The following is a 25,837-nucleotide window of genomic DNA, read 5'->3' as shown; positions in this document are numbered from 1 at the left end:
TTGTGGTAGCAGAAGAAAACTGTGCTTCAGCAAAGGATGCATTTCCTAAAGAGGAGCTACACTAACGTAGGCAGGGCCAATCCAACATTGGGCCTATTCTCCTAATTACACACAGGCTAATCTGCAAAACTATTTAATTAGGAAATTTTAAAAAGAGTCTATATTGGAAGGGAAAGAGAATCATTTAAATGTAGGCAATGTCAAAGCTGGGGTTTCCCAGGTGGCACTAGAGGTAAAGAACTTTCCTGCCAATGCAGGAAATGTGAGAGATGTGGGTTCAGTCCCTGAGTCAAGAAGATCCCTGGTGGAGGGCATGGCAAACAACTCCAGTATTCTTGCCTGGAGAATCCCATGGACAGAGGAGCCTGGCTGGCTACAATCTATAGGGTCACACAGAATCAGACATGATGGAAGCAACTTACCAGGCACACATGCAAAGTCAAAGGTGCTGTAAAGGCTCTCCACAGAGCAGATGACTTCCTACATGTTTTAGAACAGGAGCTGTAAATCCAGGGACTTCAGCACCATACTAAATGGCAACCATATGCTTGGCCTTAGTGTAGGGGTGACAATGGGGAGAGGTGGGATAGTAGGTGAGTTGGAAAGAGTACATGCTTCTTTTAAAGGGAAGTTATTCCGTCTCTAATAATCATTATCATATGATAAATACAGGCCCAGTGTTGCTAGATCTGATTTTTCAATATGAGATGAAAATCTGAATTTTTAGGTGAAATCAGACTTTTAAGTGTTAGTAATAAATTTGTTTTGTTTTTTTTTAATTGCGGTGTGAATCAAAAAGAACATATGTGCAGACCAGAGAGGGCTTGTTGGCTGCCAGTTTATAACCTCTGGAACTGGAGGCTTTGGGGGACGTCTCTCTCTCCAAATAGTTTCACTCATTTCATTGAATGAAATTCTTTTTGATCAGGGCAGATCCTTACATCTTCTTCCCATTAAGACTTTTTGTTAAAATGCAAAATAGTTCCAAGTGTACTGGTCTCTTTCGCAATTAAACAATAATCAGCCATTAATATCTTAGCGGACTTTGAATTAAGTCTTTAGAAACTTCAAGTTATAAAGGAAACCCAAAGGAGGAGTTCTCTGGACAGCATATGTTTACAGATGGTCATTCAGCTGTTGCTCACATAATTCTAGGGGTGGAAAGTTCAAACCATCTACTCCACTGTTGGAAAGCTTTCATTGTAAAAGTTGCATGTGTTAAGCCAAAATCTGCCTCCTTGAATTCCTCCCCAACCGCTCGGTGGTGGTCTCCTAAAGCTACATATAATAAGACCAATAAGTCCTTTCTGCATGGGAGTTCTCCAAATATCCTTGTGTTTCAATGCTTTGTCTAAATCTCTGTGGTCGCTTCAGTCCTTTCTCATCCCACAAGCATCTCATTAGCATCTCTTTGAGCAGATCTCTGCTATAGTACTTCATACATGGTTTTGTATTTTATCTGAACATATGACTATCTCCTAGAGAAGACTGAGAATTTCATGGGGGTTGGGACTCAACTCATTTTGGTACTCAAATCTTTTCACATTGTTTGGTACGTAGTAGACACTAAGAATTGATGGAAAAGGAAAAAATAAAGGAGGGAGAGGGAGAAAGAAGGAAAGAAAAAAGGGAAGAAGGAAGGAAGGAAGAAGAAAGGAAGGAAGGAAGGAAAGAATCAGTGACTGGATTCTTAGAAGCTTGACTATCCTGCGTGTTCCTGTAAATGGACCTTGAGTGCTTGTTTGGAGGTTGTAGCAAGGGAGCACAGCTACTTGTATATCCTTGACTGAAGAATGGACTACAGTGCATGAAGCACTATAGCATTCATGAACTACGCATGAAGCACTATTGCAGAAGGTTATCCTCTTCTACTAAGCATACAGCTTCAGAAGGGACACACGTGGGAGGGAGGGAGGGGACACCTGTCTAGCCAGCCAGATCAGCTCAGTCAATCCTGTCTATCAGTGGAGTGACAGATATCACAGCCAGGCTGCCCTCACATCCTGAATGAATTATTAAATGCTTTCTAGTTCCATCTCCTCTTCTATTAAGAACATGTGTCAATGCTATCCTTAAAATATGGGACTTGGAGCCATGGTCTGAACTTGGAATAGCACAGCATGGAATTAGCTCTCTTACCCTGGACACTGGATGGCTACTGATGCACCCTAAGATGGCATCAGCTTCTTTTTTGTCAAAGGCATTCTTGTTGGCTCTCAAGATAGCTATGCGTCTTCTTGCTTTTTTCTTTTTCTTTGCACGAAATGTTACTAAGTCAAGTTTCTCTAAACTTGCTTGTATATGAAACTGTTTGCAAGTTCAACATTTTATATCTGTCCTATTAAATTTCACCATGTTATTTGCAGGCCAACATGGAAAGGTCTGTGTTGGATCTCAGTTTTGTCGTCCAGTGCGTTGTCTCACTGCCTCACTCAGAGCTCGGTGTGCTGTCAGAATTATGCCTGTTGCTGAGTTGTTGGTGAAAGCCAGCAGAGATCACTGTCTTGGGGGAATGCAGTCATCAGCATAGAGTGTCTTGAGCGGACAGGCCTGGGTGGGGCTTCACAGGAGGGGGTGCTCTGGTGGCCAAGGAAGGGAAGTAATTCAGAGAGGCAGGGGAGGGGGCTGAGAGGAAAGGTTTTGGATGAAAGCAAATTCTATCTTCTTCACAGGGTTCAGTCTCAATATTTCCTTGTTTACTTTCCCCTTCAGTACATATTGAGTTAGTGAATCATTTTGCAGATACTCTGAACTCTATATATTTCTCCAATTTTCTTTCAGTAGAGAAACACTTGTTGTTTAGTTACTAAGTCATGTCTGACTCTTTTGCCACCCTATGAACTGTAGCCGCCAGGGTCCTCTGTCCATGGGATTTCCCAGGCAAGAATACTGGAGTGGGTTGCCATTTCCTTCTCCAGGGATCTTCCTGACCAGTGGATCAAATCCACGTCTCCTGCATTGGCAGGTGGATTCTTTACCACCGAGCCATCAGGGAAGCTCAGAAAAACATACAGGCATATTTTTCTCATCTAGGTATGATGTTATCAACATTCTCACATTGACCTTCAATCCTTATTAAAATGATACTTATGATAATAATATCACCTTGTTTTGTTATAACAGTTCATGATTTTTAAAGCACTTTCACATAAATCTCCGGATCCTCGCAGTAGCCTAATGAAAATTTCAGACGGGGTATGCCTGGGTCTACTTGACAGGAGTTCATAACCACGGGGAAGTGGCCCCCAATATTTCATGAAAGCCAGGCTTACTCCAAGAATGATCAGAGATAGACCTTTAAGAGAATCCTTGGAAGAACTTTTGGAGTAGGGATATCTTATGAAAGTTTCATTTTCTTCTTAATAAAGTTATTCTCTAATCAACATGCTTTAACCCTAATGATTCTAAGTCAAGAGAGGTGGGAGCTTGCCTTTTCAAAACATATGACTAGGTCTATTGTTGTGTCTTGTGTTAATTTTTTTCTAAGAGATAAAGGAAATGGGGGGGCAGAGGGGGAGTTGGGGGTTAGCAGATGCAAACTCGTATATACAGAATGGATAAATAACAAGGCCCTACAGTATAGCACAGGGAAATATTATCCTGTGATAAACCATACTGGGAAAAAGTATAAAAAAGAATGTATATATATACACACAAGCACATATATAACTGAATCATTTTTCTGTACAGAAAAAATTAACACAACATTGTAAATTAACTACACTTTAATTAAAAAAGAAATAAAATAAATAGAATTGGATAGTTTACTCTGATATGGGAAACTATTGTTTGTTTATAAAATATGCGCTATTGCATTTCAGTCAGAGATATAAAAAGTATCCAAAGGAAGATTCTTTGGACTGGATTTACCAGAGATTTGCCTATTTTATTGGTCAAAGACACAGCTCCTGGCATAATTTATCAGTTAACTTGTTTTAATTTGTTTAAATTAATTAATGCATTTTAATCTTTTTTCTTGTATTTTCCTTAGTTTTAAAAATATCTTTTACTCAATTATTTTTCTTTTTTGTTTAATAAGAAACAGACTAAAAACTGAATTTGCTAGGATTAGATCTTGTGGATCTTGATATTTCTGTGACATATTCATTATATTTATATATGTGGGCTTTTTATTGTCTTGAACACCTTGATGGCAAGTAAAGTAGATTTTGGTTTATTAATCTTTGATTCAAGAATTATTTAATAAGATATTTTTCCATTGTCCAACCGGTTGAGATTTTGTGGGTTTGAGGGGTCTTGTTCTGTCTTCGGCTAGTTCTAATTTTGCTTCATTTTAAATTGGCAGTTCAAAGGTCTGATAACTTCTTGAGATTAGGTGAAAGTAGTTGTTAATCAGGGTCAAATGAGCAAAAATTGGTGCATTGTTTATTGAAGGAATATATGAATCAAGGCATTCGGTCAACATTTATTGACCACCTATTAAGTACCATGTACTCTGAGGCAGTGGGAAGTGGAGAGAAAGATTTCTTCTCTGTCCCTAATAACCTCACAGGAAGGGAACTGATTATGCTGCTGAATTAACAGAATTCAGTATTCATTGTCTTCAAATGTTCTGATTCAATACACGGTTGCAAAACATACAGTAGGATTGCTAAACTGCAAGTCTGGGTTGTTTTTTCATGAATGAGATAATTGCACAATTAAGGAACTCCCCTGTTTTCTAATTGTTTTAAAATAAAGGAATGATAAAAATTGTGGAGGCAGATTTACCTTGGAGCTAATGAACGCTGGTTAGGCTCCTGGCACTGGGTTTCATGTAGTCATATGCTTTTGTAAATTTGCAAAAGTAAGATATTTCAATTCTTTTTCTTAAGAAGGTTTTCCTGGACCTGTCTTTGTGCTAGCTACATATGTTGCTGCCATCTGTGTTGCCAGGTAGCAGTGTATTTAAAGGTCAACAGATACTCTTTGTTGATTGCTTTTCTTCAGGAAATTTACACACATTTCTGAATAGTCAGTACCCAAATACCACTAACAACTTTGTATGTTTACATATATACTTAGTGTTTTGTTGTTGGTTCATACTATTCAGTACATCTAACTCCTTGAAAGTGTTTCAGCTATTCTAAAATATAGCCAAGAAACTAGAATGAAATCCTCAAGGAATTACCTCACTTATATCAATAGAATATGCCATAAGGAATAAAACTGTACAGTTTTTGAAAAAGCTGGAAAGTTCTTCCTCACTGCTTACAGGGTTGCATGATATATTTTCTATGATAAATTAATAATTGGCACTTGGTATTTTAGGAGACTAGAAAGATTATGTCAACAGTGAGGTCTCAACAGTGGAAGACTCCAGGTCCTAGAGCACCAGGAAATAATGGAGAGAGTTTATCCTTTTCGAATCTTGAGCACCTACCACAGTGCCTGGCATTCAGTAGGTGCCTAACGGTACTTTTTAAATAAATAAAAGGAGAATGATGGGGAAACTACCAGGAATTGTACGAAGAGAGCCAGCACGGTTGAAGCTTTAGGCAGTCCATTATAATACAAAACAACAACAAGACCCCAATTTTGATCAGTCAGAAAAAATACTGTGACCCAGAGAAGGGTGATTCTTCGTTAAGCAGAGGTTTGCTGCATTAATGATAAAATTATAATGGCTCTTTATGGGGACAACTGGAGCTGCCTATTGACATTCTGTAAGGGCTGGCAGATGGGGCGATTAACTAAAATGAAAATATTAGTTATGGAAAGAGGTTCAGCACCAGTTAAACAATTAAATATGTCAACATTTCAGAGGTGGCCTATGATCACTGTGATGTGATGTAGGGCTGCCATGAAGATGAAGGGTTAAAGGGGTATTGGTAGCGGTGGGAATCCAGTATTTCTGTAATATTCCTATAATTAGTTTCCATGAAAGGAGAGAATTTGGATAGGCTTTTTCAAACTTTCAAACAACTGACATGTTGTTTATTTATTACCTTTTTGCCCCAGAAGCAAATTTAGCAATTTCTACTCCTTTTTTCCCCCTCCCCTTTTGTGCCCCAACTCCCTTCTTTGCTACTGATGAAGTAACCGTGACCTGAATTCGATATCTCATCATTCATGTGACAGCAATTAACAGTTAGTTTCAATTTACCTCCTGCACATATGGTGGATGGTTCAGCTGCTAGAATTTCGATGCAGGATTTCTTCAATATCTAGGAGGAGAGGAAATCAAAAAGTCAAAGTCAAAGCATAGCTATTTTGTTAGAAAAGTGGGTTTGATTTTAGCTACCAGGATCAGAAGGCTCAAGGATACTATGCTGTAGTGGGTGGATAAGTAGAGTGTTACATTTTCACTGATATTATTAATGTCAAGCATTTAATGAGCAGTACTGTGCTAGATGTTCTGGGTGTCACAAAAGCTATGTGCCTGTGTGCTAAGTCGCTTCAGTCCTGTCCGACTCTGCGACCCTATGGACTGCAGCCTGCCAGGCTCCTCTGTCCATGGGATTCTCCAGGCAAGAATACTGGATTGGGCTGCCTTGCCCCACTCCAGGGGATCTTCCTGACCCAGGGATTGAAGCTGCATCCCTTAGGTCTCCTGCATTGCAGGTGGGTTCTTTACCACTAGCAACACCCTGGAAGCCCCACAAAAGCCATAAGAATTATTTATTCATTTGTTCTGGCAGATATGCATTGAATCTATGAAAGGCCAGTCCTAGTTATAGAGACGTTTACATCCAGTAGATGAAATGGGAGCTACACTTGAAAAGATAAATAACCATGGACCATTCTATGTGATAGATGCCAGGGTAAAAGGGCAGACAGTACAAGCTAGAGTTCATGGGGGAGATCACTGAGGGCTGTAATTGAGAAGGGCTTCCTGGAAGAAGTGGCTGCTGAGGGTGGGATGTAGTCAAGTGGGCAGGGATAAGTTAGGGGAAGGTTAAGGTCCCAGCAGGGAGTGGCATTTGCAAAGGTGAGAAACTAGAAATGCATAGACCTCTTTAGCTGGAACAAAAGAAGCTTAAAAAGTAGAAAAACAAGTGATTAATAGATAAGACCAGAGAGATAAGATGGAAATGGCCAACTCTCTAGAAGAGATGCACGCTCAAATTACTCAGTCGCCTTCTAGTTAAAGAAGTGGAAACATGTTGCAGGCAAAGGATGTCTTTGAAGCCTGCTTATTGTGCCTCACACTTTAAGAGGACCTTACGTAAATGGAAATAAAATAGTTTTTCCCCCAAGTGAGTCTTTCAGGGTTCAGTGGAGAGTCTGGAGAACTCCAAGACTACACAGGGAATTAAAGGCTTCTGGCGAAATCGGGGTATCTGACTTTTAAGCTTTTCTCTAGCATTTATGAATCCCACTGCTTACTGCATAAGGATTCTAAAATTTTGGCCAAGCATTTTAAACAAGTATAGGACACTGAGTGATATACCGCATGATCTTTATTTGGGTGGGCCTTACTTAATTTGGAAATTGAAACGGGTCAGAGGGCTGAAGAAGACCATTTTGCTCTATTTATGAAGGGGGCATTTGTTAAAAGAATTAATAGTGAAATAAAATGTAAAGTCTGTAAAAGAAAAAAAGGATTTTTAGCATTGGGAAACACACATTAACTTGCATGGATGTTTTTAGCAAATATGCTTCTTTTTTCCAGCTTAAGTGATACATATGCCACAAGGATACAGTAAAACAAAATATATAATAAATTATAAAAGGGGAGGAAATGGATTAAAGGGAAAATCAGGGGAAGATGAAGTAAGGAGTGAGAATAGCATAGACAAAATACATTGGGAAGAGCTTATTTCCTTGTTAGGAGTGGCTCCTGAATTTAATTCTAAGCTTTCTAGTAGCAAATGAGGACAGACAATATTTATGAGATTCTCAGTCTGAAGAATGAAAACAAACCAGTTTCTCAGAAGAGATAATATTTACCCATTCCAGAGAGAAATCTGGGCATCCTCATAGAGAAGCATTGTGAAAGGAAATGAACAACATGCTTCAGAAAATTGTTCTCTGATATACAGACGACAAAACATTCAGACGTATTCACTGAAAGAGGCTCCCTCGAAACCAGGTATTTGAGGTAATTCTCTATACCTGAGAGTCATAAGCAGCAGCATGGTCCTCCCTCAGTACCTGCAGGAGGACTGGTCCAGGATCTCCATGGACACCGAAATCAGAGGATGCACAAGTCCCTTATATAAAATGGTGGAGTATCTGCACACATTCTTCCGTATACTTTAAGTCAGGGGTCCCCAACCTCCAGGCTATGGAAATGGTACACATCCATGGCCTGTTAGGAATTGGGCCGCACAGCAAGAGGTGAGTGGCAGGCAAGCCAGTGAAGCTTCATCTGCCACTCCCCATCACTCGCATTACCACTGAACCATTCCCCCGCCCCCACCCCTGGTCCATGGAAAAATTTTCTCCCACAAAATCAGTCCCTGGTGCCAAAAAGGTTGGGGCCTGCTGCTTTAAATCATCTCTAAATTGCTTATAATTCATAATACAATGGAAATGCTATGTAAATAGTCCCCAGCATGCTGCAAACTCAAGTTTTACTTTTTGGAACTTTCTGGATTTTTTTTTTTTTCCCAAATATTTTTGATCCCCAGCTGGTTGAATCTGCAAATGTGAAACCCAGGTTACAGAGGGCTGACTGTATTTCTTTTTCTTGACAATTCTAAGATTCAGACTTCCAGCTATTTTTCCTGAACATTCTTTCTGCCTCTTTCACAATTTAAAGGCATTTTAGTATCTGTTTTCAGCTTCTATGTGATTCCAGAGTCAAAGCAATTTGTTCCTTTTTGTCAGCGCTTGACTTCTTTCCTCTCGCTTTAGCTTACCCAGTCACCACGTACCTCAAGCACAGGTGCAGTCTCAGTTCCCCCTGTTTCGCAGGAATGAGATAACATGCACCCAGCTCTCCACCTCCATCTCTGTTGGTCAGTGGTCCTCACATACCTGGCTCTGGGGACCCAGTATCACCCCTGAGCCCTTCACTGACATTGTTACTTGGAATGAGGGACAGCCCCACCCCCTCCACCCCCCCCCCCCCCCTCCCCCACCCCCGCCACCGAAGGATATATCCTGGGCATCCGTGTTTCCCTTCAGGCTTTTCCTTCCTCCTCTTTCCAATGGTCAATACAGTCCTTTAGATGAAGCAGCATCCTAGGATTGGGGCTTGCCAGGATCCTCATCCAGATCCTCCCCAGATAGCACCCAAGCTACCTGAACTGTGATGACTGTCCTCTCCTCTCTCCCCCCTAGTTTGCTGCCACTGGGCTCTTCTTGCCTGAAGGGCCATCCTAGCTACTGGTGGCCGTTACTCAGAGAGGCAACCGCCCTCTTCATCATGTCTTCAGGCATAAATCTCCAAACAGGCCACATTGGAAGAAACACAATTGACCCATTGGAGAAATTTATTTAAGTGATATTAGAACAACATAAAGCTGTTTCTTACGTTTTAAATAAAATTCCTCCATCTCCATTTATAAGTCATTTTATTATCTTCAACTAAAGATTTCAACAGTCCAAGAATGAAAATTGAGCTATTGGATCTATCCTGTCCCATTCCTCAAACTCCATCAAAACACAAAAATGAAATTTTCACCCATGTTACGTTCCTGACTTGGAAGCAACATTTTTGAACCAACTCTAATACTTAACCAGGGGTCAGTAAAGGAAACACCCGTGAATCTTTAACCACAAAGACACACTTGCAGGTTTTGTCATAATAAACACATGCCGTATGATTCTCTCAAAGTGTCTGCAATTAGCTGATAAATCTAAGGAGTGTATTAGGGCCAAAAAATGTCAGCCAAGTGCAGTGATTCAATCCAGTAAAAACACAGCTTTCCCAATCTTAACATAAAACATCTGGAAGGGATATGGTGCAGCCAATAGAGTAAAATTTATCAGTGAGGGGGATGGGCAGGATTTGTCTGGGACTGTGGCTTCTATTAGTTTGAAATATCTGGTTTCAAAAGGTAGGAAGTCAGAATGGCATGGGGTGGATTTGGGGTCCTTTGGTTATTAGCAGCCCAGACTGTACAGTAATCAGTCTGTCTGAACTTCAGCAGACAGCAGAGCAGCCTAAGGGACTGGAGACTGGATGGGTGTGGGGAGGCAGAGGATCCGTCCCCGATCTGGGCACTGGTAGTCATGGAGGAGGTACAGACAGAGCACTGGGAACCAGAAGATGGGAAATGACTAGACAGAGCGGAAAGAACTCACACAGGGTCGGGGTGATGTCAGAGGTGACAGAATAATTGACCTCCACCGGAGACTGGGCTAAGACTACCACATGTCTCAAGCCTAACCAGTGTGAAGAACTGGCTTTTGGCCTTGATCTTGGTCCTCTACTTGTCTGACTTATGGTCCCTGGCAAATCCTTAAACTTGTCTGAACCCCAATTTTGTGAAACAGTTTAACATACTAATAATTTAGAATCTGGAATCAAATTGCTTGGGTCAACTCATAAGCACTGTGACCTTGGGGAAGTTCCATAACCTCTCTGAGTCTGTTTCCTCATCTGTAATGGTAGGATAAGAACAGTACCTACTGCATGAGGTTGTTGAGTTGGGAAGATTAAATGAGATACTATAGGTAGAGTCCATAGCACAGGGCCTGGAAATCCTCAACTAATGATAATTTATTCTTAGGAACCTGGGCTCTGGAGACAGAAAAAAATAGATCTGGACTTTAAATAGATTTCTGTTCAGATCCAAGCCCCACCACTTACTGGCCAGGAGGATTTGGATAAGTTATTAAACTTCTGCATCTCAGTTTCTTTTTCTGTAAAATGAGAATAAGAAAAACACTGACCTCAAAGAGCTGTCTGATGGTAAAATGAGTAACAGACAAGAACGCAGAGAAGTTTCATTTGTAAAATCAATAGAACTTAGGTGGTAAAAGTTGGCTTAGAGAGTGAGGAAGAGAGTGAGATTAAGGAATACTGACAAGGTTTTTGTTCTGTAGACAGAACTAGACAGATGTGATTAGTCAATAGATAGTTATTTAATGACCTTGGGCCATCAGCCAACGAGTGCCTTTCATGAAAATAAGGTACCAAGAAACAGGCTCAGAGCAGCCTTAGTAGTAAAGCTCTTAGCAGGATGTCTAACACATACTCAGTTCTCAAACAATGGTAGCTGTTACTCTTACTTCTGTTACCTACTGCTATGACTGCTACTACTCTTGGGCAAAGACAATCACTCATAACTGCGTCTATCTCATCACTCACCATTGGCCTCTTGCTAAATCCTATTTGCTGAAAATGCCTGAAAGATGGCTAATAATGTTATCCTGCTACCTTTTGGGCAGATTTCAAAAAGAAGATATATGGGTAAGCATGTTGGAATCTGTAAAGAGCTCTAGAAATGCACGTGTTGTACTGGTAGTGATACTCTTGAACACCTCATTAGATTATTAGGGGAGTAAAAGAGGCAACCGATGTAAAATAACTCTGCCAAGTAATAAAAGCTATTCAATATATTTAAAGTGAAATCCATGGTGGATTAGTCCAGGACTTTACTTATTTACTTTGAAGACTTTTCTCATAAAGTTCAGGGTTTATGCAGAGATTTCTCAAGAATCCTTAAAGATTGTGAATATTTGCATAGAGTTGTTATGAATCCCTCCCTTACCATAAGCTTACCTAATTTTTTCCCCCTCATTGCTCTGCCTCCTTCCCTAATAAACTATCATTCTTTATTTACTTGGCCATTTCCTGTTGGAAGGGTTTTGTGTGTGTTCATTTAAGACCAATTTCCTTTATCCATTTGTAGTATTAGGGCCTTTTGCTTCTACATATCTAGATAGCATGTTTCTTAGTGTCTTATTTATCATGAAAGGCATATTCTGCTTCTAAGATGCCTAGAGCTTGAAGTAGGCTGGCCCATAGGTGGTTAACTATCTATCACCCAATTCACTCCAGTATTCTTGCCTGGAGAATCCCAGGGACAGGGGAGCCTGGTGGGCTGCCGTCTATGGGGTCGCACAGAGTCAGACACGACTGAAGTGACTTAGCAGCAGCAGTTCTCTAAGCCAAAACTTAGCAATGTCCCTTACATTCACTCTCCTTGTCACCCTCCAAATTCAGTATGGATTTTGTGACCTAAGTCTTGGTGATTTTACCAATGAAATATTTCTGTATTCATTCACATTTTAGTATAAATTACCATCTTCCAGAGGACTTATTGTGGTTTATAATGATATATTTATGATTGGTTGGTCATTGTCTATCTTCCCTCTTAGACTATAACCTCTACAAAGGCAAGGAGAATTGTTTTTATCCAGCACATAGTAGGCACTAAATAAATATTTGTTGCACAAATGGCACACTTTCTGTATGGCTTCATTAACTGGCATTTTAGCATATTATATAGCAGTCTTTCTTTTTCCCCATAAATATAATCTTTTATTACATTAATCTTTTCTGGTTTTTTAAATTGAACTTTAAATCTTTTATAGTCTTTTGAATACAAAGCTAGTTTCAACATCTTGTAACATCTCCCTCTTCTTATTAAGCACCACCATCTTTGGAGACTGCCCTTTCAGCAGGACTACTTCTCACCTTCATCCTTTTAAATGACTTATATTTTAAAACAGTAATGTTGTAGGTGTACTATATCCCCATGTTTAAGGTCTAGACAGGCCTGCTTTGTAAAAGGCCTTGGTCCCTTTACTTGGCAAAAATGTATATGTTTGAGAGGTGGGGTTCAGACTCCCAGGTACAATACTATAGCTGATGGCAGTATTCATGTTGGATAAACCTGGAGGATATTGCTTTTAGAAAATGTCAGGGAGCTTGGGACACGTATCTGGCTCATCCTTGTCTTCAGGACTGTCAATCTTGCCCCCACGAATTTTGAAACTATTTGATCTCTAATAAAATTTTGGAAAGAAAAAAAAGATAGTCACCTTTCCTAAGTAAATTCCATTCCACATTTAAAACTCAATAGACATATCACTCTAGTACTCTTGCCTGGAAAATCCCATGGATGGAGGAGCCTGGTAGGCTGCGGTTTATGAGGTCGATAAGAGAGCAAATTCACTTTCACTTTTCACTTTCATGCATTGGAGAAGGAAATGGCAACCCATGCATGGAGAATCTCAGGGGCGGGGGAATCTGGTGGCCTGATGTCTATGGGATTGCACAGAGTCAGACACGACTGAAGTGACTTAACAGCAACAGACATATTTATTGTTAACTATGGACATTATCCTAGATTCCTATCAGTTCTACAGAATCTGAACTTAAAAATTTACTAACACACAGAGATCTTTCTAGGATTCATACATGATTTTATGTATAGTCATTGTTGTGTTTAGTTGCTAAGTTGTGTCTGACTCTTTGTGACCCTGTAGACCCTAGCCCTCCAGGCTCCTATGTATAGTCATGCATAATACCAAGTAAATATTCCAACGTGCAAGAAAGACATGTTTAAGAGATTACTGAATTTTAGACCATAAAGTTTATTATCCTCAAAACATTCAAGAGTTTTTGTCTGGAGAGGGGCATCCAGCTTATCTAAATATATGCTACTCTTCTCTCAGTTTCACACTCAAGGAGAGTCTGGTGTGAAGGAGCACAGGACAAACAAGGTTTTGAAACTGAGGAAATTCATCGTTTTTCTATAAAACCACTTTCCTCTCTTGTTTTCAGAAGGAAAGCTCAGATAACTGTGAACTCCAAGAGGAGGTTTATTTAGTAAGACGAGCTTGTTGATTTCATGAATACTGGCAAAGTCAGTGGCCCTCATGGGGAGCTGGACCCTGCAGTGTTTCAATGGATTTTGTCTAAATTCTGCTATTGCTTTTACAATAAGTCTTAACAGATTCCTAGATATAGGAGGAGCTGGAGGGTGTGGGGTTGACCTGAGGATTAACTGAACATACCTCCCTGCAATCTCTTCAGCCTATTTAAGTAATGGGAATTTTTTATTACATTTGGATTCTTTACTGAGTTAAATAGAAATAATAGTTTAGCTGAAATGCCTGACCTGAATGTCTGTAAAGTCTAATTAGTGACTCCTGAGGCAAATGATTTTTTAAAAAGCTTTTCCACTCACCACAAAAACTATAATTAATTCTATTTATGCTTCCAGGCCTGCTAATGTGAATGCAGCACAAAATGCCATCTTTTATAGATACAGTCCTAGAAAAGAGGGTAGGGAAAGACTAAGAGGATTTTACAAGAAACAGAGCCACAAAACTGCCCACGTGTGGTGCCACGTAGGTCACGAAAGCTCTGCAGTCCTTGGCGCCGCTTTGCAATGAATTCTTATGCTCAACCCTGCACTCGATGCCACAGGGGGAATACGACAAAGGGGGCGGGCTCTGTGACTACACAATTCAGCAACTGACCAGGAGGAAACACAAGGGCCAAGCAAGTGATGCCAACAATTAGCGCCAGTGGAGTTCAAGGCAGGGAGAGTTCAAGGTGCAGGAGAGATCAGGGCAGGCTCTGCGGAAAAGAGAGGATGGGAGCAGAGCCTTGAAGTTGAGACAGAACTCCAGACAGGATTTAGATGGGGCAAAGGTAGAGAGGGCAGTTTCTTCCTTCACAAACAAGGCTGATTTAAGAGAAGGGCTGCTGCTGACATGAATCTCCCCTCTGCTAGCCCTGGAAGGAGAGCTGGTTCAGTTAAATCAGGTACTTTCCAGGACTACAGGCATGTGATGCAGATACTGTTTTTTTTTTTTTTTAATGTGGAACATTTTAAAAGTCTTTATTGAATTTGTTTCAATATTGCTTCTGTTTTTTATGTTTTGGTTTTTTTGGCCACAAAGCATGTGGGATCTTAGCTACCTGACCAAGGATCGAACCAATGCCCCCTGCATTGGAAGGTGATATCTGAAGCACTAGAACTCCAGGGAAACCCGAGGGATTTAGATTTTGATTGGAGAAAAACCCTTAGCAGTCCCTTGTGGAGGAGAAGGCAATGGCACCCCACTCCAGTACTCTTGCCTGGAAAATCCCATGGACGGAGGAGCCTGGTGGGCTGCAGTCCATGGGGTCTCAAAGAGTCAGACATGACTGAGCGACTTCACTTTCACTTTTCATTTTCATGCATTGGAGAAGGAAATGGCAACCCACTCCAGTGTTCTTGCCTAGAGAATCCCAGGGACGGGGGAGCCTGGTGGGCTGTCACCTATGGGGTCGCACAGAGTCGGACACGACTGAAGCGACTTAGCAGCAGCAGCAGTAGCAGTCCCTTGTGGGGTCTTGGAAGAGTAGATGGGTGGGAAGCCAGGAAGATGGGCTTTGCCTTTTGTCAAAGCTCCGGTAGGGCTGGACGAGGGGCTTTCGCATTCCCATAAGGGGAAGGGAGAAATTAGCACATGATATGGTTACCATAAACAAAATAAATATATATACACCATGGAATAGATACAGTCCTCAGTTTCAATAGTTCTTACAGCTTCCTTGATAACAAGGATGTTAGTGCCAAAACTTGCAAGAAATCCTTTCAAATATAGTCATGTTTGCTCAATACTTGTTTATAGTTGATCAAACATGCAGAAAGCTCTAGGCACTGACTCACCCCTCGAATTAGGAGGAAGCCCAATGCAGGCTTAAATATTTATTCTAGAGAAATGCTCCTGGATGGATATAATTTGGTGGCAGTGACTGGGTTCTTCTCAGAGACCAAGTGTGCTTGGTTCTAGACACCACCCTTGATTGCACGAGAAGTGGGGACAGTGGGGAGGAGGAGCTGGCACCATGGTAACCAGGTCAAGCGTTAGGATTCAAAGCTGCAGACCCACTTCAGTGTTATCCGAACCCAGCTTTCATGCAGGTTCCCATTTCACTGCCTGCAGCACTTTTGAAAAGGCAAACAAAGACCCAGGAGCCTCGCTGGACCTTTGCTTCATATTTTCACTTGAGGGCTGGCGCTGCATTCACCAGTTGTGGTCAATGGAAACTCCCGGAGAAAGCCACAATAAGAAAAGGCAAAGAAATAGTTTCTTCCTTTACAGTTTTACTGGCTTAAAGGGCTCCAATCTACTAACCTTCCAAATTTTGTTTTATAATTTTATCAACTGAATTCTGCAAAAACAAGGAATTCTGTCCTCCGAGGTAGAGTCCTGAGCAAATGTGAAAGTGAAGATGTTTCTTTCAGCTGTGGCAAGCTGCCAGCCTCTCAAAATGATGGAATTTCATCCACTGACTAGAAACTGAGATTTTCAGAGATGCTCTCCACCTAATAGTAAATGGCAAAGGTTCTCCTGCCCACCAGTGGTGCACTCACAGCAGAGCACCTGCCTGGACTCTGGTCTTGTCTTTGTTATAACTCTGTAAACTGTGTTGAGTCATTTCACATTCTTGGTCCTCAGGGTCCTCTTCTCCGAAATGGAGCTGCTTCCCGGCCTACCCACATCAATCATTAAATGCTGTGGTCATCTTGTTATGGACCTTAGAGACAGAACTGAGTCTATTCTGGATCACTGCCCACTGCTGTGCAATCTTGGACCAGTTAGCTAATCTCTCTGTGCTTAGGGTATCTGCTTCTATGGAAGGAGTAATAACATCTACATTAAACAGTAGGGGTGAGCATTCGATGAGAAGACTATGTAAAATGATTTTCACTGTGCCTAACAGGTAAGAATTCACTAAATGATGACTTCTTATTTTTAACCTTTCTAAGGAAATTAACGTGGGAGAAAGCCTGAGCTCTAGAGTCATGTACTTGGGTTCCAATCTTGATCTCCCCATTAGAGCTGTGTGCCCCTGTGCAGGGTATCTGAGCCTCAGTTTCTTCATCTGTTAAATGGGAATATTTCCTTCACAGGGCTGTTATAGTTTTTAAATGGGGTAATATTAAAAAAAATAAATGGGGTAATATTAAATGAGAAAAAGGAACAATGTTTGGTACCAAAATAAATTACAAGCTTTTCTCTCTGCCTATTCCCTGTGTTGCACTGATGGGAGATTAAAATGGAAAACAAGTGAAAGCACTTTGAACTAACACGTTACACAAAATCTGAGTACTTCTTCCTTAAAGTAGAGAGGACTGAAGGATAGTAAAAAGACCAAAACACAGGAATCATATTGAGGAAGCAGAGAATCCAAGGACTTGCTGCATCCGTACCTTAGATAATCAGTTCCCTATAATCCAGTGATTTTCCATTTCCTCAGACTTTCACAGCCCAGTATTGTGGAAAAAGCAGACTCTCTGGACCCAGATGTGGGTTCAACTTCCCTCCTCCACCATTATGAGCGGGCAGACTTGGGCAGTTTATCTAACTGCCTACACCTCAGTTTCCTCACCTGTAAAATGGGGATAGTAAGTCCCTCTTGACAGAGTGGTTGTGGAAGTAGTTAACAGAGGAGCTGGTAGAAGGAAGATGCTCAATAATCATAGTAATTTTTCTTCTTTTTCACAGGTCTCATTTCACAGGTCCTGAGTGTTGGTTTATTCATCATCCAAAGGGGATAAAAACCACGATCTCTAGATTCCCTGAGCATCTTGATTATAAACATGATCGTTCCTTTGTCGGACTTTGTATTGGCCATGGTTGCCTATTGTCCTTATAGTAAAATACCATAGTTTTCAAGGCTCCATGTGATTTAGCCACTTCTTGCTTCTTCCTTCATCATCTGTCACTTACCATCTAAGCCCCACTCTTCTTCAATTCTGTTATACACCTTCTTAGGGTTCTGCTCTGCCAAGAATGTTGTATCCACACTTTTCCAATGAACAACTCCATTTCACTTTGAGGCGATCTCTTCAAAGGAGCCTGAGTTCTTTGCCAACCACTTTACTCTTAATCTCAGTTGTAAGTTACTTTCTATATACGATGTATCACAATTTAAATTATACATGTTTATTTATTGAGTTGTTTTTTTATGTGTTCTTCCCACTAGATTATAAGCTCCACCAGGATAGGGTCTCTATCTGCTTGCTGCTGCTGCTGCTAAGTTCCTTCAGTTGTGTCCAACTCTGTGTGACCCCATAAACGGCAGCCCACCAGGCTCCCCCGTCCCTGGGATTCTCCAGGCAAGAACACTGGAGGGGGTTGCCATTTCCTTCTCCAATGCATGAAAGTGAAAAGTGAAAGTGAAGTCGCTCAGTCGTGTCTGACTCTTCGCGACCCCATGGACTGCAGCCCACCAGGCTCCTCCGTCCATGGGATTTTCCAGGCAAGAGTACTGGAGTGGGGTGCCATTGCCTTCTCTGCTCTATCTGCTTACGTATAACCAAATGGCCAGAGTCTACCGTAAAAAGTTTTCAATGAATATTAGAGGAATGAATAAATATTAGCCCATGCATCTTGACTGGGGATTTAAAAACAAAGTCACTATTAAGAGGTACAAACCTCTGTATAAAATAAATAAGCTATAAGGATATATTGTACCACACAGGAATATAGCCGGTATTTTATAATAACCTTAAATGGAGTATAATCTATAAAAACATTGAATCATTATGCTGTACACCTGAAACTAATATTGCAAATCAACTCTGCCTCAATAAAAAAAGAAGGTCACGGTGGATCTAGAACTTCATGAACTATCTGAGCTTTTGAAAGCTGCTCTGCACTCCTATTCTGGATAATTAAGCCCAGTCCTACTTTATTATGAGAAAAAAACTAGCCACAAAACAACATCCATGGGAAAAAGCTGGAAAAGATTCTTCAGATGGGGAGAGGGGATACAAGAGTTTCCTTTTCAGTATCCAAAAAGAGAAATGAACCCACTTTTTAAAATTAGTTAGCCAAATTTCAGGCCATAATTGTTTTTGTCTGACTTGAGAAAGATGAGCTGTGCTGTGTTTGTCCTCATTTTTCTGTCCAAGCAAATGAATTAACAACTGCAATAAACATGGGTTTCAAGTATTGGAAGGATGGAAACCACCAGCATAACTCCCAGATAAAAACTCACAAGAATGCTATCATTCAGCTAAAAGGTTGGAGTCTCAAATTATTTTTTCCCTTTTTGGAAGACAGTTTTACTAAAGTTTCTTAAACATCTTTGGAGTGATTTCTACTGGAGGGGTAGGGAGAGCTTTACAAACATCTGAGCTCATACTGAGCTTGAATGAGTTGCTAAGGCTGAAACAGTCAAAGAAAACACAATTTATACAGACAAAAATACTCATTATTTGGGTAGGAACCAACTCCTGAATGATGTGGCATAACACTCATAAGAATCTTTGAACAAGTAAGAGTTGTCCCTGTTTAGAACCCAGCCATCTGAAGAAAGGACTTCTACAGTAGCCTCATGACTGGGCTTCTGCCTCTGGGGCCCCTCAGTATCCTTTTTATATACAGAGACACTGCTATCAGATTCTCTTCTTAAATATCACTTGTTAGATGTTCAAATACTTCAGTGATTACACTAAGTTGGAGTTAAAATTCCTTCCAGGCTCTCATCAATCTGCTTCCAACCCAATGTCTTAGTTTATTTCTCATTATTCCTGACTCCTTTACCCAAACTCTCCCAGACAGATTATTGTCCTCAAAATATGTTTGCTCCTTTCCATGCTTTGGGCTGAGGTCATATTATCTCTTCTCTGGAGCTATCCATCACCCATCCTTGGTCTTTTAGGAATTCAGGTCTGCTCAACTTCTCATGAAGTCTCCAGTCCAGAACAGTTCACCTCTGAGCTGCCACAGGATTCATGATCAGGCCTGAATCCCGTTTTTAATCATCTGGAGAAATCAGTATTTGGGTGTTGTTTTACATGCTTATTACATTTCTTATTGTTTATACTGTCAAGTGTGCCACGCTGACCTCAGAAGTTATTTATAGGACCCCAGGGGTCCCTCGCCTGGGGATCCATAATTGGAACTGATAATCTTCTATCCTTTCAATTATTTCCACTTTCTGATTAAGGTACTTTAAGTGGGTTTCTGTTTCTTGCAATCACATCTTAAAGAAGATGTCTGTCATATGTACACATTTAGGATAGGAGCTCTCAACTTGGGATGGAATTATTTTTTCACAGTTCTGGAAATGTAAGGTCATACATATCGATGTTCTGAATGTACAACATCTGGGGCACTGACTAAAAAGTGCAGATTTAAAAGATGCAGGTTCGTAGGCTCCATCTCATACTGATTCTGATAGAAGCTCTTGGGGACAGACCCTGGGAATGGGTAGTGCAGACCAGATTCTCCACGTGATCATTATGCATATTCAAGAAATTCAGAGGATCAGGAGGAAGCTAACACTAAAGTTTCCCGTGTGGTGGTAAAGGGATGTGGAAGAGGAAATAATTCATATGTCTTGAATACTGATTATGTGCTTGAAAAAAATACTGGCATTTTAACTGGTGTTATCTCTTGTAATCCTCAAACAAGACTACAATGTATGTCTTATCATTAATCCCCTATACAAATATGGAACGAAAGAAAATACCTCATCCAAGGATCTACACATGATAGTTGTTGGGCCAGCCTTTAAACTCTGGACTGACCAGCTCCAAAGTTCATACATCTCACTCTCCTTTCCACTCTGCTGGGGTTCTTAGCAAACCTTGGAGGGAGGGAGAGGGAGCATCAGGCACAACAGGTTGGGGGCTTCCTAGGTCAATCTGCAGGAGCTGGACAGATCCTGAACTCCTGAGGAGTAATCCCTGGATTAAAGCCACACTGACATCTTAAAAGGACAGTGATCCTCTGAGCTCTGAATCTGTACTTTGGACCCTAAGTCTAAAGCCTGGTGAACTCCAACTGTAGATACCGCTGGCTGTCTGCCTGGTTCCCAGACCTAAAGGTGGAGGCTTTAGCAACTCTGGACTTTATTACGGGTACAGCACACACACAGGCCTTTTGGCTGAACTTTCAAAGATCAGCATTCTCCAGGATTCCACTGGACCAAGGGTCTAGCTAGGGGATGGAGGGTAGAAAAGAAATCCAGGAAGCCAGGTCATGTTCATTGATAGGAAAGGGATGATTAAAAACAAAACAAAACAAAACCAGGTTGTAATGGAAAACAGGGCTGGTGACTGTGCAAACCCTGGGGAACATGGAAACCCTCATATTTTACAGTAAGGTGAACTATTACTCAGTTATAAGAAAGAAAGAAACAATTCTATTTGCAGCAACATGGGTGGGCCTAGAGATTATCATGCTAAGTGAAGTCAGTCAGACGAAAGACACACATATGATACTACTTAAATGTGAAATCTAAAGAAATGATACAAATGAACTTATTTACAAAAGAAAAACAGGCCCACAGACATAGAAAACAAATTTATGGTTACTAAAAGGGAAAGTAGCAGGAGGTATAAATTAGGAGCTTGGGATTAACATATATATACTACTATGTATACAACAGATAACCAACAAGGACCTACTGTACAGCATAGGGGACAGTACTTAATATCTTGTAATAACATATAAGAGAAAAGAATCTGAGAATCTGAAAAAGAATGTGTGTGTGTGTAACTGAATCACTTTGCTGTATATATACCTGAAACTAACACAATATTGTAAATCAACAATGTATATTAAACAAACAAACGAGCCATGAAAAAACAGAGAAACAAGAACCTATGTTGTGACTCCAGGTAAGTTCCATTCATTAAATAAATAAAAGTTTAATATTAAAAAAAGAAGCCTTTTAAAATCACCAGGGAAGAACTTAAAACTCCTGTTCAGATAATCATCAACGGGCAGCCAAGGTAGAACACCACTGGTGGAAAGTACCTCTGATGAGCAAGTGATAGGGGTTGAGCCTGCAACGGTCTGAAGGGAGGCTGCAGTCAGTCATGACTGGGAAAGCTGAGGTCACTCAAGAGCACAGCAATGGGCCACAGTGCTTCCAGTACGAGACCTGCCTGAAGTCTGGCTCACTGCCAGAGCAGGACTCCCTTCCATTTTTAGTTTTCCACTGTAGGGTGAAGAATTGGCACAGAAGAATAGAAACACGTGTGAAAGGCAGGAGGGAGAAGTGGAACACAGCAGATACGAAGATATACAGCGGCGTGTGTCTCAAGAACAAGACCACCAGCCTCAGCGAGAGGCAGTGGGGCCACTGGGCAGCATATCAGGGGGCCAGAAAGGCCGGAGTATTCAGTCCCAGAGGAAGTTGCTCTACTCACTGAGTGGATGATGCCTTGCAGGGCCTGAAAGCCGTCATTTACCGGAAACACGTGATCCTTACTGTCCGCAATCCGGGCCAGCTGAGAACACAGCAAACACAAACACACACAGAGACGTGTAAGGTTCGGACACGGAGAACCGGGAAAAGCCACTGGGTCCAGGGGGCTCCATCTCATGTAGAACCCGCAGGAACTGAAGGGCTTGCCTGGGCGCAGGGGCCTCACTGCAAGGCCCTCAGTCATAATGAGCTTACCAGCCGCCCTTCTGGAGCCGGTCCGGAGAGTCGGCTCCAGCTTTTACGTTTGTTTTAATGCTTGTCTCCTTGGGAGCAGGGGTAAGATTGCGCAGCGAGATGAACATTTGGCCTGGGTTGATGTATTTATGGATTTGGGGGCAGGCCATTGGCTCATTTCTCTCCCATTCAACCACATTTCTATTGGCAACGGTATTTGAATCAAACAGACTCAGGTTTCCTTTCAGAGCAACTTTAAAAATAAATTCAAGCTTAGGTGTTGGGTGAGGTCAATGAATGGGGACCCTTATCTTAGACCCAAGCTGCTCATTGAGGGAAGAACCCTTAAAGACTGGTTTGGCTGCTCCTGCTTGATGGAGCAGAGGACTGAAGAAAGGAGAAACTGATCTGTGAGCTTTTCTCCTCCCAAATTTCTGTCTAGTGCTGAGACTGCCACAGTTAGAGTCAATGCCAGGATTTTTACTGATTGCAAAAGGAACACACAATCATTGGGAAATTTCAAAAAACCCAGGAGTATTAAAAAGAAAAAAAGTTCATATAATTCATCTGTTAAAAAAGGTTCATATAATTCATCTATCTACCCATTTGTCCATTCATCCTTCATCTATTATTGTTAATTTGATAAATATAGTTATTCATACTTTTTCTATACAAATATCATATTTTATTTTAAAAAGTGGGTTCATACTATTCCCAAAACAGTTTTTGTTACCTTATTTTACTCATTTAGCAACATATCACGAGTATTGTCCATGTTGTCAAAACAAAAATAAATTATGAAGAACTAGGTTGCTAACACATTTTCACAATTTGATTATATATACCTGGACATACTTTTCTGCCCACTGGCCAATTATTTCCATTTATGGGAGGGGTATTGAAAATGCATTGTGTTTTTAATGAGATAAAAGGGATGTTTGCCATTTAAATAAGAAAATCAGATTTGTCAAAATAAATTTTAAAAAACCAATCTGTTTCCAAGTTAGTTTCGATCTGTTTTGACGTCTTGGCAATTTAACATCAACTAAAAGACTTTTCACTGAACTGAACTGAAAAGTCAACTAGAAAGGATGCTGCCTAGATGCTCTGTGTTGAAGACCCTCAAGTGTATTTGCAAATGGGTTCACATCCCTCACACATCCAATGATTCCCTTCCTGTTTAGCATTCCTGGAAAAATCATCTATCTAAAGGGTATTTATACTGCTGATGTACCCTCCTCACCAAATGCATATGTTTTCTATCATTCACAAGCTTAATATGCTCCCAAGCATGAAGAAATCTAATGTTCATACCTGCGTTTCATTGAAATCCTTCACGCCTACACAGTAAACAATTGCACCGAGATCTCGGGATCTGTTCGCCTGGGCCAATGAAAAATGACATTAAAGTGAGAAGCAATGGCAAATGCAGTCCTTTTGGATCAGCCAGACTAATTGCAATAATCAGGTATTTATTGAGCATCTACTGTGTGCCACGTACCATAAGGGAGAGGGCAGTCCCTGTCCCTGAAGAGTCAATACTCCAGTGAACATATTCTAATTCAATATGGTAGATGCAAAGGGCGTGATTAGTCTAATGGGAGGTGTTGAGAAAGACCCACAGAAGTAGAGTCTTGATGAGAAACTTTGCATGACGAAGGGAGGAAAAGGAAACTGTAGGCTAAGTCATATTAAATATTTCGGGGAAATAATTATCTTTTCTGTTCCTCTGATGGATTTTTATTGACATAGGTTCTTCCTTTGTAATGGCATCATGCTCTGGCAGCAAGGTTGTAATCTTTGGAACCTGATATACCTGTGTTTGATGCTTGACTTAGCTCTGTGAAGTGTTTGGGGGATTAAATGAGATAACATATGCAGAGCTCCTCACATGAGGCCCAGAACAATACAGATGGGCATCAATGTCAGCACCTTTGTGAATAAGGGTTTTTTATTCCCAAAGACACAGGGTCAATGGTATGGGGATTGCAGTCCATATTTGAGTGGGTGAACCTATGACCTTCTCTACAATTAAGTATTGAGAGGGCAACACAATGAATAGTATACAGATTTTGGCTTGGTTTTAATATTTGATTTATTAAAGACTCTTCCAGGTTTTCTAGGTTGTTTGTTTCAGAATAGAAAACAAAATTTGTAATTCCTTGGTATATGTCAATACAGTAGGAAATTAATAAATAATTGATAGGAAACATATAATAGGTGCCCAATATATGCATATTGATTTCAATGGTATCCTTTTATCCCCCTTTCTTAGTACTCCAACCCACTTATGATTAACCTTGAATTTTAGAAGGGACAGAAACATACATCTTTTTACCTTCAAGTTAGAAATTATTTCTTGCTGCTTTCAGGGTAAAATTAACTTTTAGATACAGTCTAGCCCCAGCCTTATCTGCAACAACTTCTATATGACATTTCTCCTCTAGCAGGGCTTTATATAGAATTATCAGAAATGGAAAGGTTCATTTTCTTTCTGTATCTTGAAATGTATCTTTCTGTTTCAGACACCCTCTTCCTATTGGCAGTGGCACTCCAAATATTTTTCTAAGTTTGCATGTGCCATACCTAAAATTCTTTTCTACCAATCCCTATTTTAAGCCTGTCACTTACCATTTATTTTATATTCACTTATTCCCTTATTAGGGTTTTTACTTTGATTGCTACTTTGCATCTAGATAAACCATTTTGCATTCCTATTATATAGTTAGTTTCAACTTTTTCTAAAGTTAGGAATTTCTATATAGGAATATATTTTCATATAGGAATATATTGTTTCCCAGATGCTCAGGGAGTGTCTGTCGTAATTTACTCATGTGTCTCCCCATTGAGAATTTTGTACAAGTTAAGGATGGGGGACAGTAATGTGTTTACCCACTTAATATCCTCATGCCCTTTGCCAACAAAGCCTTCAAAAAGTTGAACATTATTACATGGTAAAGTCCTTGAGGGCAGCAACTGTGTCTTACGAATCAATGTTTCTCTAGTCCAGCAAAGTGCCCATACAGGTCAAACTCTAAGTAAATAGTGAGTGAATGAATGAATGAATATATACTTCTGGCTTGTGGAGAAAGCTGAATTTAAATTAAATAGTAGTCAAGAGCTTCAGGTAAGGGTAATGCTCTGATTGATTTCTCCTCAAGAGGCTGGCATCGCCCTTCCTCCCCTCCTGTGTTTCTTCTTATCGTGTTTCTTTTGAGGTTGTCCTGAATGAGCCTTTGTCACTAATGAGGCTTCAATACATTTCTATGGTGAACTGGTTTCTTTGGGTTACTTATACATATAGCTCGCATGTGAAATTTGAAAGGAAAGAATTTCCTAAATATAAACATCACTTTCAAGTCCTAGACAAACCTCTTTTTCTGAATCTCTTTATACAAACTGAAAGCTTCATTTAGAAAGAATTCCTTTAATTGCTTTGGGGAGTACTTTTCAAGAGCATAAAGAAAAGGAAAAAAGGAATATTGAAGGAGAGCTTGCAATTTACTTTGTCACCAGTTAATGTTCAGCTTTGATTCTTAGTAAGAATTTCAGTGATTAATACATTTTGACAAAATTGGCCCTTAC

General features: G+C 40.4%; 1 protein-coding gene across 1 annotated transcript in view; it reads right to left on the bottom strand.

The window, feature by feature from the left end:
* The window catches only part of ANTXR1 (ANTXR cell adhesion molecule 1), a 258,189-nt gene that overhangs the window by 172,806 nt on the left and 59,546 nt on the right, over positions 1-25,837 (bottom strand). The window contains exons 7-9 of the mRNA XM_019970429.2: positions 23,567-23,635; positions 22,020-22,100; positions 6,107-6,167 (exon numbers count right to left, since the gene is read on the bottom strand). Of these exons, the coding sequence (XP_019825988.1) occupies positions 6,107-6,167; positions 22,020-22,100; positions 23,567-23,635 (211 nt within the window). The remainder of the gene's footprint in view (positions 1-6,106; positions 6,168-22,019; positions 22,101-23,566; positions 23,636-25,837) is intronic.

This window comes from Bos indicus, chromosome 11, assembly GCF_029378745.1.
Source record: "Bos indicus isolate NIAB-ARS_2022 breed Sahiwal x Tharparkar chromosome 11, NIAB-ARS_B.indTharparkar_mat_pri_1.0, whole genome shotgun sequence".
Taxonomy (NCBI): domain Eukaryota; kingdom Metazoa; phylum Chordata; class Mammalia; order Artiodactyla; family Bovidae; genus Bos; species Bos indicus.
This window is presented reverse-complemented; position numbering and strand designations above follow the sequence as displayed.